This window comes from Patella vulgata, chromosome 5 (assembly GCF_932274485.2).
Source record: "Patella vulgata chromosome 5, xgPatVulg1.2, whole genome shotgun sequence".
Taxonomy (NCBI): domain Eukaryota; kingdom Metazoa; phylum Mollusca; class Gastropoda; family Patellidae; genus Patella; species Patella vulgata.
The window spans coordinates 8,909,855-8,924,583 of record NC_065883.2 but is presented as its reverse complement, the minus strand read 5'-3'; the positions used below and the strand labels follow the sequence as shown (position 1 = coordinate 8,924,583).

Sequence of the window (14,729 nt, the reverse complement as noted above, 5' to 3'; positions counted from 1 at the left end):
GTACAACCTCTGATTGGAAATGGAATGAAATGAAATGGGGTTTAACGTTCTACTGTTTTGCCTAATGAAGACGGGCATACGCCATACAGTACCTCTGATTGGACGCTACTGCTCACGTGTAGATAGATAACGTAGCTATAAGTTCGGGAATTGTGAAGTAAACAAGCAACGTCCAGATGTTGTAAAGCTCGCAGTCGTTGCTTCAGGAACATGACTACCTGGGAACTACAGACCGATTCCACCGAGGGTGATAGCGCAGACATGGGATCGTGTGAAGCATGTTTACTTAACATCGCCGACAACAAATTGATCTACAGTTGAGAGAGAGAGAGAGAGAGAGAAATGGGGTTTAACGTCCACTCGACACAAACTAGGTCATTTCGGGACTAACATATGGTTTAATTTTATTTCAATAATTCGCTTGCGCGTAGGGGTCTTTAGCAGTGGGAGGAAACCGGAGGACCCGGAGAAAACCCACGAGGTTGGATAGGCGACCCTACTCCTTGTCACGTACAAGGCAATGTGACTCAATGACAGACTTTAGATCTACAGTTGAACATGTATTGTGAAATGATATATACCATAGTTGGCCAACCATTAACATACCGGGCGTCAATTTGTTCACACGTGAATTAAACAGAGGTTAGTGCTAAATGATAAGGCCAGCATCATTTTTTTAAACTAATCTATACTAATATTTGTGACTGTCGTCTGTCTGTCTGTTCGGGGTTGGCGGCTACACTAGGTCTGCCCCGAGTCTGAAATTTGGGGTATAGGGGTAGCCCGGACCGGGGAGTAACAAAGGCCAGGTGGCGTTAGTCTACCACTTCCGGTTTCGGGGTTATGCCCCCCGAGCGAAGCCGGGCATTCTTCTAGTAAGAAATATTTTTTAAACTGAAAACGGGCACATTTGAAAGAGAGAGATAGAGAGAGAAATGGGGTTTAAAGTCCACTCGACACAAACTAGGTCATTTCGGGACTAACACATGGTTCAATTTTATTTCAATAATTCGCTTGCGCGTAAGGGTCTTTAGCAGTGGAAGGAAACCGGGGATATCGAATAAAAACCCACGAGAATGGGCAGGCGACCCTATTCCTTACCACATACAACCGGGGAATCGAAATCACGCCAGTTGACTCAATGACAGACCTTGTTAGCAAGTGCTAACCATTCGGCCATCCAACCCCCAACATTTGAAAGAAGATAACATTTACTATTAAAGGATGCGCACTAAATAATAAAATCTCTAAACATAATGAGTAGGCTTACGGCTAAATCTTTTTGTTAAGGCCAGCTCAATTTTAGCCAAGGTTACTGAGACGTAATTGTTGGTTTTTAAGAATTTGGGGGAGAGGTTAAGTCTCCACATAAGCACTGACCTAGGATGATGAAAAATTAGTTCGTGATATTTCCTAATTTTATTAAAAATACATACAATACATTAGATTTATATACAAAGGCGATTTCACTGGTTTTTTTGGTGTCTTGCTTTATTATGAGGGATGCGATGTGCCAGTTGATACAATGAGAATTGATACAGTGCGCCACTTTAGAACTGATACAATGTACCACTTGATAGTTGATACAATGCGCCACCACTTGAGAACTGATACAATGCACCACTTCTAATCACCCATGGGAGCCGCGGTGACTCTGTGCGTCAGGTCCCGTGTTCGATCCCTGCGTTGGCCAAGAATGTCCATCCGGATTTTCCGGAGTGCTTCTTCCTTGTCATTTAGTAGTTTCGTAACGCCCGACTTTGGTCGTATTTCTTTTTTCCTTGTGTAGACCTGACAAGGACAATTGTCAAGTCGTTCGGATAGTGGTCCCGAGTACACATTGGCGTTCACGTAAAATATTCCTTGGCAGTTGGAATTCGATATAAGGGTTAGCCAATAGCGCCGCTGCCCAGGCAAAATTTCCCTCGTGACGTATGTCAAAGCAGAGCCGCATGACCTTATACTCCACTTCATGTCATTGGCATTTCATTTCTAACCATCTAATGCGCCATCTTTGCAGCATGCGCATATAAGGTTGGCCATCCCACGTATATACAATACTTTTACAAACATAATGCAAACAAAACGAAAGTAGGGTCTTTGCAGCATGCGCATAAGGTTAACCATCCCACGTATATACATTACTATAACAAACGAAAGTAGGGTCTGATTTTAATTGATTGGTTTATATATAAAAGAAACACGTTGTGATAAATATGCTGGTATTGTTAATGATGTAGTCACCTAGCGGGGCACCCCGTCTTATAAACCGGATAAGGCTATTGTTAATATGGTGGTAATTACAGAGTTATCGACCCCTGTTGCTTTCACAGCTTATTGATCATTGTCATGATGAACCGGTGTGAATCAATCATGTTTATTGATAAATACAAATATCTAACCTTTCTTAAACGAGCTTCGCTAGTCTCACAAAGGAGCCACGGTAGCTAAGTGACTTAGACAATGACCGCTCGCTGACCTTGGGATCCGGTGGTCGATCCCTGTGTTGGCACGTACTGACTGGATAACCTGCTCTAATATGTCAGACTCGCTCCTACGTCACTCCTATAATATTATAGAATAGCGCAGTGACGTAGGAACCAGACTGACATCATTTAGAGCAGGTTATCCAAATCTATGTGTTGGCATCGAAAATTCATGGGGATTTTCCGGTGTGGTTCCCTTTTTTTTAGTGGTGTAGGACGGACGGATTGGCTAATAAATAAAGAAAGTTGGCCAGTGTTTTATATCTTATACTGGGGGTGGGGGGGGGGGCGAATGGTTAGCGTGTGTGCATTGTATCATAAGGTATGTCACTGATTCAACTGGCGTTGTTTCGATTCCCCGGTTGTACGTGACAAGGAGTAGGGTCGCCTGTCCAACCTCGTGGGTCCTCCGGTTTCCTCCCACTGCTTAAAAAACCATATGCTAGTCCCGAAATGACTTGTTTGTGTCGAGTGGATGTTAAACCCCATTTCTCTTTATTACCGTGCAGTCCCGTAACAAGGCCTGCAAAAGTTTTCGTCCCCCCCACCCCTGTGAAAAAATTTTCGAGATAAAAATAATTGATATATATTGTCCATCAATTTTACAGAACCCCTGAGGACAATTCCCGCACCCTCGTTACTCTCAGCTAATTACGGCCCCGAGGCTATCGCGATCCACGAGACGACCATCGTGAAGACATTATTTCTATTACGTCTTTCTTGCAAATCCTTCATTGTTTTGTTTTTTCATTCCGGATGAACGCTGTGTCTGTACAGGAGAACGCTAGATCGGAGATGGTCCTACACATGTGAAATGAAATGAAATGAAATGAAACGAAACGAAACGAAACGAAACGAAACGAAACGAAACGAAACGAAACGAAACGAAATTAAATTAAATTAAATTAAATTAAATTAAATTAAATTAAATTAAATTAAATTAAATTAAATTAAATTAAACGAAGCGGAATGAAATGAAACGAAATAAAACGAAACGAAACGAAATGAAATGAAATGAAATGAAATGGGATTTGATGTCTTACTTTTTCTGTTGCAACATAAATGACAGACCGTGATGTACAATTATTATAAATAATTATACACCAATAGTAGAAAATGTTGAAATGAATTTAATAGAGATGAGCGTCTTACCTTTCTGCACTAAGTGAGCTAAAGAAAATTGACATACGTCACGCAGTGTTGCAAACCCTTCAGCAGTAATTAGTCGCTTGGCCGCTACTATCACTGAAAGGGATGACACCCGGGCGAGTTAATTAGCTCTCATTATTAACCTTTTCCTTCTACAAATAAAATTCTAAAACAACTTTTTTTTAAATTGATAAAATAAGAAGTGTTGGAAGTATATTTCCTGTTTAGTGTAAAAAAAGGTCGATAAAATATTACGTGAAGGTCAAAATAAAAATGAGTAAAAGACACAGATTCTGCCCGGATTAGTTTGTGTTACTACGCAATCGACGCCTTTATGATGTGACCTCACACGTAGACCTATACTGCACGTGGCATTAAAGATCAGTTATCATGTATAGAGTTAAAAGAAGACTGTGGTTATCTATGGGAGATATTTTACCCGGGGAAAGCAGACCGGTAAATAAAGCGGATCGAAATTGGGACCTCATATTTAGTGAGCTAGCGCCATAGGGTCGCCTTCCAACCTCGTGGTGTTTCTCCGGTTTTCTCCCAGTGCTAAAGAACCCGACGTGCAAGCGAATTATTGAAATACAATTGAAGCATATGGTAGTCCCGAAATGACCTAGTGTTTGTCGAGTGAACGTTAAACTAATTATGATATACAAATCTCATTAATCAACAATACGTAAAGATACATTATGTAAGATTTAGATAAAGAACTGGCCATTCTTGCCATAATAGCTCAAAAATGGTAACCAGGGAACTGGTATATTCGAGACTTAGCCTCGCTTTCCTGTTTTTAAATAAAAATTTTAAATGTTGAACCGTTCTAATCTAGTTAAAATCTCGAGTATCCGATGCCATCGAGAGTGGACTATGGTCTTGTTAATTAATGTTTAATTAATAGTTTATATAACATTAAAGGCTTAAAAGGAAGACCTGCAATAGGCAAATTTAGCTCTTGCATAATGTATGTTTAATAGATACGATCCATTAAGCTATTCCTATCAACCACGATTATTTTACCATTAGGTTTGAGAATTTCCCATAGCAACAGCTCAAAGTTAGCAACGGGGAAGTAATTGTTTCGCCGTATGTCCCTCTTGTCGCTTACTGTTTGTAAACTCGTGGTTATATAGCGTCCGACAATAGGGACAATGGATAAGTGTCATCATCATATATGGACTTGTTTATTTATCACGTCATGGTATTATTAACTGACCACTGCGTATTTCCATTGAAGTTATGTCGAGTGTTGTACACAGGTCATATGTAGCTTGTAAATGACATTAGGGATTAATTATATGTTTAATTACAATATGACAAGTTCGTAACTAACAGAAGTATATACAGAGTTGAAACGTCAATATCATATATTATCAAAAACCAGTTGGGGGTCAATAAGTTCTATACACCTAACTATAATCGTTCAATTTGATGACGGCGTGGTTCTCCCTTGTCAGTGATGCAGGACGGAGGGCCTGACAAGGAAAGCTGTCTAGTCGTTCGGATGGGACGAAAAACCGAGGTCCCGTGTACTCATTGGCGTGCACGTAAAAGATCCCTTGGCAGTTGGAATTCGATATAAGAGTAGGCCGTAGTGCCGCTGTCCGGGCAAAATTTCCCTCATAGCACACTGTATGGCGTATGCCCGTCTTCATTAGCCCAGGTTAGGAGCAGAACAGTAGGACGTTAAACCCCATTTCATTTCATTTCATTTCATTTCAATTTGATGAAAGTTATAGAGCACTTTGTCACATCCACCCCAAAGTTTCACCAAGCCGGATACAATCATAGGGCTTTTTCAACCTGGTGACCGGATGTCAGCGATGCGGAACGAGAGACTTGGCAAGTAAAATCGTGCTGCTGGGGCGAAATGTGGGGCGTATACCCATCTTCATTAACCCGCCCCAGCAGCACGATTTTGCTTGCCAAGTAGAACGCTCGACCAGGCCTCACGTGAGGGGAGTGCAGTCGGTGCGCCGCCCCAGGGCCCATAAATTGAAATGGACAATCATGGACGAATTTTTTATTGTTCCTTTGAAGCTTATGTAAGTATGTACAAAAGTTTTCGCTTTATCGCAATCTGCTAGTGCATCATCTAGATATGGCTAGTGATGGAAAGGAGGAGTGGGGGGGGGCAAAAAGGTATCGCCCCAGCACATTTTTGTCCTCGCAAGGGCCCTGCGCTAGATTTCATTTCATTTTTCTGAATGCTTGATGAAAGGATTGTGTGAATGTAAAGCATGCTATTCGATGCAGTTCCGGTTCCGGTTCAACTAGATTTCAGTATTTTGTTCAGTAGGGAATACTGAATGACGAGAGAGAGAGAGAGAGAGAGAGAGAGAGAGAGAGAGAGAGGGGGTGGGGACCCTTAGAAAACCCACGAGGTTGGACAGGCGATCTCACTCCTTGTCACGTACAACTAGGGAACCGAAACCCCGCCAGTTGACTTAATGACAGACCTTATTATACAGCGCGCACGTGCTAACCCTTCGGTCATCTAACCCCACCTTACTGAATGACTGTTGATGAGAAACCCTTTCATCACAGAAGATAGACCCGATACGGATGTAAATTTATATATTCTAACCTTCAAGATCTCATTTTGACTTTAATAAAAGACCCTTTAACCTTTCAAGACCCACACTTTTATTACTAAAAGGTTAAAAGTCTACTTATTTAAATGTTCCAAGAAAAGTTTTTATTTTTAAAAAAAAAAAAGAAACGCAGTTAATTTGATAAAGGATGACCTAAGTTCACTCGAATTGTCTACAGGCTCTATGATATTCCGACCTTTTTTTTTTAAACAAAAAATACAGTTTACCAGTGTTGATTGAATAAAGAATCTTAATACGAAATTCAAGTGGAGAGAGATGGGGAAAGAAATGGGGTTTAAAGTCCACTCGACACAAACTAGGTCATTTCGAGACTAACAATGATTCAATTTTATTTTAATAATTCGCTTGCGCGTAGGGGTCTTTAGCAGTGGGGGGAAACCGGAGAACCTTGTAGAGAAAGTGCTCCAAACAAATTCATGACTTTTTACTGTGTGAATATAAATTTTCGGGTTGAATCTTCTATTCTAAATCACCAATAATATTCCTTGATCGTGGGCTAAATCTATTTGTTAAGGCCGGCTCAATTTTTGTCAAGGTCGCTGAGATGTAAATAAGGTTAGGCACGTGATAGTTGGCGAGAGTGTTGGTTAGGGTAAGAATTGGGGCTAGGTCCAGGGTTAGGGTTGAGATTAGCGCTAGCCCTGTTTACATTTCGCGCCTATGACGAAACATTGAGCTGACCTTATCATTTAGGACTAACCGATGATCGTACGGAAATCATTCGGTAGATCAGAGTAGAAAATAACGCCATTTATACCAATGAAGTGTTCATTACAAAATGCTGGCAAATCTGTCAGCGCTATCGTTGCAAATTGTTTAATGCAGTAGGAGGCCAGAAAGACCACATTCCAGGAAAAGGTAATAATGATTCACAAAGACGACAAATGGCTCACTGGTTTGCTAGATTATACAGGCCTGTGTATAGCGCTCGTAAGTTTCGAGATAAGTCGATGAAGATCAAATTGATTTGGTATACATAGGCCTACTCAGTCTGATTAAAATAAAGATCTATATTTCATACGTTTTATTTATAGTTTCGATGGCCTCTACTACATGAAGATCTGACCGGTTGTAGTGGAAGGTCGCGTCAGGGGTCATATGAGCGGCCTTTTTTTGACACAATGATGTTTCTATAGGGTTTCCCCACAGTTTCATGCACATCACGCGAAAACTTGCCGTAACAGACCGTTTCATTGGCCAATCCCTCACATCATCCAGAACGCGGGTTATATAACACCACTTCCGAGTGTAGTAAAGACAAGTATATCGAAATTTTCAACTATAAAAAACGAAACGAAATAGGATCAGCGTTTTAATCAGATTGTAACCCTACTTTTCCGATTAATTGTGATTAATGTAAGATTATATTAATTTGTAGGACGGCGGGACTGGAAATGAACAGCACCTAGTGGTTCGGGTGATACGAAACGAAAAACCCGGCCACTTTGACGTGCATGACAAAGAACCCCTGATAGTATAATTCGATGAAGACCGGGTTGGTGGACATGCCGCTGTCCGGGCAAAATTTCCCTCATAGCACACTAAGTGGCGTATTCCCATTGTCATTGACCCGGGCGGTGTTAAACGAGAGAGAGTGAAAGAGAGAAATGGGGTTTAACGTCCACTCTACACAAACTAGGTCATTTCGGGACTAAAATATGGTTTTAATTTTTTATTTCAATAACTGGCTTGCGCGTAGGGATCTTTAGCAATGGGAGGAAACCGGTGGACCCGGAGAAAATCCACGAGGTTGGACAGGCGACCCTACTCCATGTCGCGACCAACCGGGGAATCGAAACCACGCCAGTTTACTCAATGACAGGCCTTATGATACAGCGCGCACGTGCTAACCATTCGGCCATCCAACCCCCCGGGCGGTGTTGAAAAGTAGAATATTAAACCCATTTCATTTTCGTTAAATGTAAAATAATACGAAACAGAGCGCAAATCTAGAAAACTACAGATATTAACTCTCCATTATTAAATTTGATATTTAAACGTGGTTCCAATATGCCTATTGCAGTCTTTCTCTATGTCTTAAATGTTACATAAACTATTAAGAGACTGTTCACTCGAAGGATTCGTTAAACAAACATGTAAGGGAATAGCATACGCGCTTTACAGAATAGGAAGAATTCGACCCCTACTAGACAGACGCTCTACTGAAAAATTAGTTCATTCAATGATAACCTCACGTCTGGACTATTGCAACAGTCTATATCACAACCTACGCCTCACCCAAATACAAAAACTCCAAACCTTACAAAACTCTGCTGCCCGATTAGTTACAAGACAAGGCAAGTTTGCTCCATCAGTCCCTATACTACGTGAACTCCACTGGCTTCCAGTGGCCCAAAGATCAATATTCAAAATCATTCTATTAACTTTCAAAATTATTCACGGTTCAGCACCTATGTACCTGAACGAACTTTTCATTGTTAAAAATACAACTCAAAACACCCGGTTCGCTCAAGGTAATTGTCTACAATACCCCCCAAAACCTCCCAAAACCAAATTTTATGGGTCGCGAGCTTTTAAACACTCTGCTCCTGAACTCTGGAACTCTCCCCCAATACACCTCCGTGAAATCGCAGAAATTGCTCCATTTAAACGCTGTTTAAAAACACATTTGTTCAGACAATGCTACTCGTGAACATGTTTTGTATTTATGTGCATGTAGATGAATATGTAAATATGTCTGTATGTGAATTATGTGTGTATGTACTCCTGTTTGTATTGATTGTATAAATTGCTTTTATATATCTTTTGTTCTCTTTATATGTACCTTTTTTACATGTAATGCCTTGTACAGCGCATTGAAACTATGTGTAATGCGATATATAAAAATAAATTATTATTATTATTATTAATTAACTTATCCAAACCACAATCAACTCTCACTGAATTTGAATCCGATCTTCTGCTAACGCTCATTGATGAATAAATCCAAAAATGGATAATCGAGACTATGTTGGGTTTTTTTTTTATCGTACCGACTTTAATAATGGTGATCGATGGTAGGCTTAAAATTCAAAAGCTAATATCCAGATTGGATCAATGTGACTGAAATTTTCAGCATATTCTATTTACATTGTCTATTTTCTTAAAACTATCATAGCGAGAACAGTCAACTGTTTATCTAAATCTCCCATAATTCCTCTTTAAAAGTGTGTTTTGTTTTTTATAAAATTAAATCGATCAAACGTTATACTATAATAGCCGTATATAATGAATATTTATGCAACAAAGCTTACTGTATCTTTGAACAGCTTATGATGTAGAGTCGGTATCGGAATGTATCTATTTTATTCCTATCGATTTTTTGAAAATATCAAATAGCTTTTTCTTTGCAATTCTCCACTTGGATATGGCTGATTTCTCTTGACATTTCAAGATGGCTATTTTGGGTGATTGACAACAAACTCGCCCATCGTCTATGCCGTCATTAAAATCGGGGGCGGGGCCATGGTGGGGATGGGAAAGGCCGAATGGTTAGCACGTGCGCGCTGTATCATGAGGCCTGTCATTAAGTCAACTGGCGTGGTTTCGAATCCCCTGTGACAAGGAGTAGGGTTGCCTGTCCAACCTCGTGAGTTTTCTCCGGGTCCTCCGGATTTCCTCCCACTGCTAAAGACCCCTACGCGTAAACGAATTATTGAAATAAAATTAAACCATATATTAGTCCCGAAATGACCTAGTCTGTGTCGAATAGACGTTTAACCCTCTCTCTCTCTCTCTCTCTCTCTCTCTCTCTCTCTCTCTCTCATTAAAGTCGACGATCTCGACTGGACATTTTTCGGACAACATATAATTTGACACGGCTTAATGCACAATAAAACAAACTCAAAGTAATTAGATCGCAAAGCCTTGGCGTTTGTTTAGAACATGCTCAAAACAAGCGCGGTGACTAGGCGATCATTCACGACCATGGAGACCACAGCACGATATCTGGCGTTTCCACCACGCTTTTACCGCGCTTATGGCGATCTTGACGCGCTCTGAGACCATTTTCCGTCGCCGTAGCGTCGCAGTAAGGACGCCACCCCAGTCTGACGGGGGTATTAGTACGTGTGATTTGACTCTATAGAAAGTGTGAACCAACAATTAGTTAAAGATACAAGTATGGTCGCAAGGACCAAAATATTACAAATCACGAAAACCAAACCAGAATATTAATGGTAGATAATCTTCTGGCTTGGATTTCATCGGATTAAAAAGAGATCCAGTAAATGAGATCGAACTATGCGGATATCGAACTATGCGACATTTTCATTTCATCATATCTTTGTACATTGAACGTAAATAAATAGTTTTTGGACTGATATTTCTTCAAAGGTTAAACTTTCACGATATTATAGTTCGCAAGGATTCAAATCTCTCAAATGATGATCAAGTGTTTTAAAGTAGCCAAGTCTCTAACTTAATATAATCCAAAAACTTCGACATTGAAAACACAAATTATTTGTCAGTTTAAATCAACATTGATGTTGTGATCTTACTGGAAAAAGATGGGCTTCTGATATCCAATATTTAAGACAAAATAAACATTTCACCATTGGTTCACAAATCGTGTACCATAATGCGTTTCAGCGTCATTTGTAACAAGGGGCTCGCAGAACGAGGCTAGACATATTCCACAAGTCATGTCAAACGGCAACACCATATTCTTATCTGGCGAGCATGCGCAATAAATACTACCGTGGTAGACTGAAATAACCAGACGCTAAGATTGCCATTCGATTATGGCGTATTTCGCCGAACATAACTGATAAGAAATTAGAGTAAAAACAAAAACGATTGAATGTAAATCAGTTCATATACATTCATATTACATTATTATATGCGTTGAAACCCATTTGTGTCAATTTCTAGGTCCTAAATATTAGCGATTTAGCTCCTTTAAAGTATCATATTAAACTCAACCACATACAAAGTATATGCCAACAACAAATAGCTTCCAAATTAAAATTAAACATCAATAATCAGTTGGGTTGTTTATTTTAGAACACTGATCGGGAAATTAAACACTTGTAAATTGAACACTCATTGCCAAAATTGCATGGCCAGCTTAGATGATTTTGAGTGATTTTATACGATTTTTACGAATTGTCAAACAAAGATTTGATATTGAATGAATGTGAAAGAAAATATATCTAAAAACTCAAGATTGAATGATACCGAGGTTACAGTGTTAAGTACCAATCGTTTCGTCTGTAATTAACGACCTAAGAGTCATGTGTGGTGTCACGGGAGGGAACTGGCCATGTTGTAAATAGGAGAATAAGGTCATGGCATTAAAACGTAAGTGCCCTTGGGGAATTGATTCATATTGCACCGTCATCTCCGGAAACACGTCTTCGTTTGCTAAAGCTACAGCTCTTGGTGGCTCCTTCTGACAATTCATATTTTAGAGTAAATGTGGAATATGTTCTGGATTAAATGTGGTCAAGTGGAATATGGGGGTTTTTTTTCGAATAAATATGGAATATGTTTATGAGTAAAAGATTAATTTGTCTAGGAGTATATTATGATGGATATGTTTTGGAGTAAATGTGGAATGTGTTGTTGTTTTTTTTTTGGGGGGGGGGGGGGGTTGGGTTTTTTTTAGTAAATCTCGAATAGGTTTTGGGGTAAATGTGGAATATGTTTTGGAGTAAATGTGGAATGTATTTTAGAGTAAATGTGGAATATGTTTTGGGGTAAATGTGGAATATATTTAGGAGTAAATGATGAATGTGTTTTGGAGTAAATGTGGAATATGTTTTAGGGTAAATGTGGAATATATTTAGGAGTAAATGATGAATGTGTTTTGGAGTAAATGTGGAATATGTTTTAGGGTAATTGTGGAATATATTTAGGAGTAAATGATGAATATGTTTTGGGGTAAATGTGGAATGTGTTTTGGAGCAAATGATGAATGTGTTTTGGAGTAAATGTGGAATATGTTTTAGGGTAATTGTGGAATATATTTAGGAGTAAATGATGAATGTGTTTTGGGGTAAATGATGAATGTGTTTTGGGGTAAATGTGGAATGTGTTTTGAAGTAAATGTGGAATATGTTTTGTTTTTGTTTTGTTTGTTTTTTTCAGTAAATCTCGAATATGTTTTGGAGTAAATGTGGAATGTGTTTTGGACTAAATGTGGAATATGTTTTGGAGTAAATGATGAATGTGTTTAGGAGTAAATGATGAATATGTTTTAGGGTAATTGTGGAATATGTTTAAGAGTAAATGATGAATGTGTTTTGGAGTAAATGATGAATGTGTTTTGGAGTAAATATAGAATGTGTTTTGGAATAAATGGTCAATTTTTTTAGTATTTTTGGTTTGACGTTATAGCCAGTAAATAAAGAACGTGTTTTAAAGATTTTTAGTTTTACTTTTTAAATATTGTTACTGTGTAGTTTCTAGTTTTATATAGAGTAGGAGGGATATGTTGAAAATTAGAACTCATGTACTAAATATGTTCCCTCAGAAAATAAAGTGATTAATATTATAATACTGTACTGTAGTTCTCTGAGCAAAGTCTTGAAAGATTGTAAACGATATTACAATAGCCAGACTACTAGATAATATACCCCACGAAAGACGTCGGAATGTCTGATCTGGTCACGTACTTATAGCTTGAAAAGTTTAGAAATAGCATAATATATCAAACAAAACTGGGGACGTTTCAGTTAAATGCACCCACCCCTTCCATGCCAAACTTATCAGCAGTATATATTCACTTGGTCGCTACTATCACTGAAAGGGGTGACATCGATGTGGGTTAATTAGCTCTTAATATTAACATTTTTGCTTTTACAAATTATATTCCAAAACAATTTTTAAAATCATTTTGAAAAACAATGATTTTTTTTTTAAAAGTATATATGGATAATAATATTTCCGATTTTGTGCAAATGGTAACATAAGGCGTAAAATGAGTAAAAGACACCAATTCTGCCAGGATTAGTTTGTGTTACTACGTTCGATATAAACAGCGCACTTGCTATCAATACCCTATGATGTGTCGTTACAAGTGGATCTATAATGCACGTGAACTTAAAGGTCAGTCATTTTAAAAGAGTTAAGAGAAGGCTTTCGCATTACCGCTATGAAACAGATTGCCTCTCTGGTGTGTTTACCTATCTGTCTCCAGTTTTGAGTTTTAATAACAAAGCTCAACTGAGAGTGGAAATGTATACATATGGGCTCTACTGCACTTTCGTGCAATTAAAGTGTTTCCCGTGGTAGGTGTATGAAAAAGGAGGTTTTCGCAATACCGCTATGAAACAGATTGCCTCCCTGGTGTGTTTACCTATCTGCAGCCGCCCCCCCCCCCCCTAATAATTTGGCCGCAAGTACTCTTTTTTCCAGGTTATTGCGGCCCCTGGACCCACGCCTATAGGACTTAGGATGGAAGCCCCCCCCCCCCCCCAATCAAGAATTGCTTCCGCCGGCCCTGCCTATCTGTCTCCAGTTTTTGAGTTTTAATAACAAAGCTCATCTGAGAGTGGAAATGTATACATATTGGCTCTACTGCACTTTCGTGCAACTAAAGTGCTTCCCGTGGTAGGTGTATGAAAGATAAGTAGCACCTAGACGTATGAACTATTCTATTGTAAAACCATTACAGGCCTTTCGGAATGAAATCCATAGTAGCTTGTCTTTGGGACACATCTTAAAGTTGAATTAAGAAACAACTATTTGTCAATTTATTGGGATTGGGGGTTTCCACGATGCATGCCTTTCTACATACCAGAAATGTACAGAACGACTTTTAAATAAAACAACAAATTATTTTTGAAATAAAACAAAAGTGAAAATGTTCTTAAAGTACGCGATAAATTATCACTTAATTACAAAATCTGTAATAAACAAAATCACTTAAGTACAAAATATATAATATAATAAAATAAAAAAAATCACTTTAAGTACAAAATATATAATAAAAAATCCAATTAAAAAAGAAATACTAACCTCTGCGGTAGGTGTTCCGATGATCCGTCAAATTTAATTCAAATATCCCTAGTCCATTACTTCCGTTATGGTAGTTAGGCCCATTATCCACAGAATAAACAAACACTGACATGGCTTGAAACTTTTAATATGCACCACAAAATACTCCTGGTTTATCTCAATTTTATTTATTATTTAAAACTTATTAATATATACTCCAATCTTTATCGTGTCATCGTTAAATAACCCGAGTAACTCACTATCCTCCTTGAGACACTAATCATCCACACGGTACTGTTGTAAACCAACCACGCACTTAATTAAAATTTGTTAATTATTTCCAAGACATGAAACGAAAAACGAAGTAAATGAAAATTAATAAAAAAGAGGTTAATGTGTTACTTAATATAACTCTTTACAAAATCAGCAGCACACAAACCCTAACTGTCAGTCATTTAGAAATAGATTTCGCCCGCAGCAGATTTCAAGATAAAGTCTGATTTTCTATTTTTTTTTTCTTCTGGATAGAACT

The 14,729-nt window shown here is 38.5% G+C and overlaps 1 protein-coding gene across 1 annotated transcript in view; it reads right to left on the bottom strand.

The window, feature by feature from the left end:
• LOC126822436 (synaptotagmin-15) overlaps positions 1–14,443 on the bottom strand; it is a 155,950-nt gene extending 141,507 nt beyond the window's left edge. Inside the window, exon 1 of the mRNA XM_050551349.2 lies at positions 14,219–14,443. Within this exon, the coding sequence (XP_050407306.1) occupies positions 14,219–14,330 (112 nt within the window). The 5' untranslated portion in view covers positions 14,331–14,443. The remainder of the gene's footprint in view (positions 1–14,218) is intronic.
• Positions 14,444–14,729: the final 286 nt, after the last annotated feature.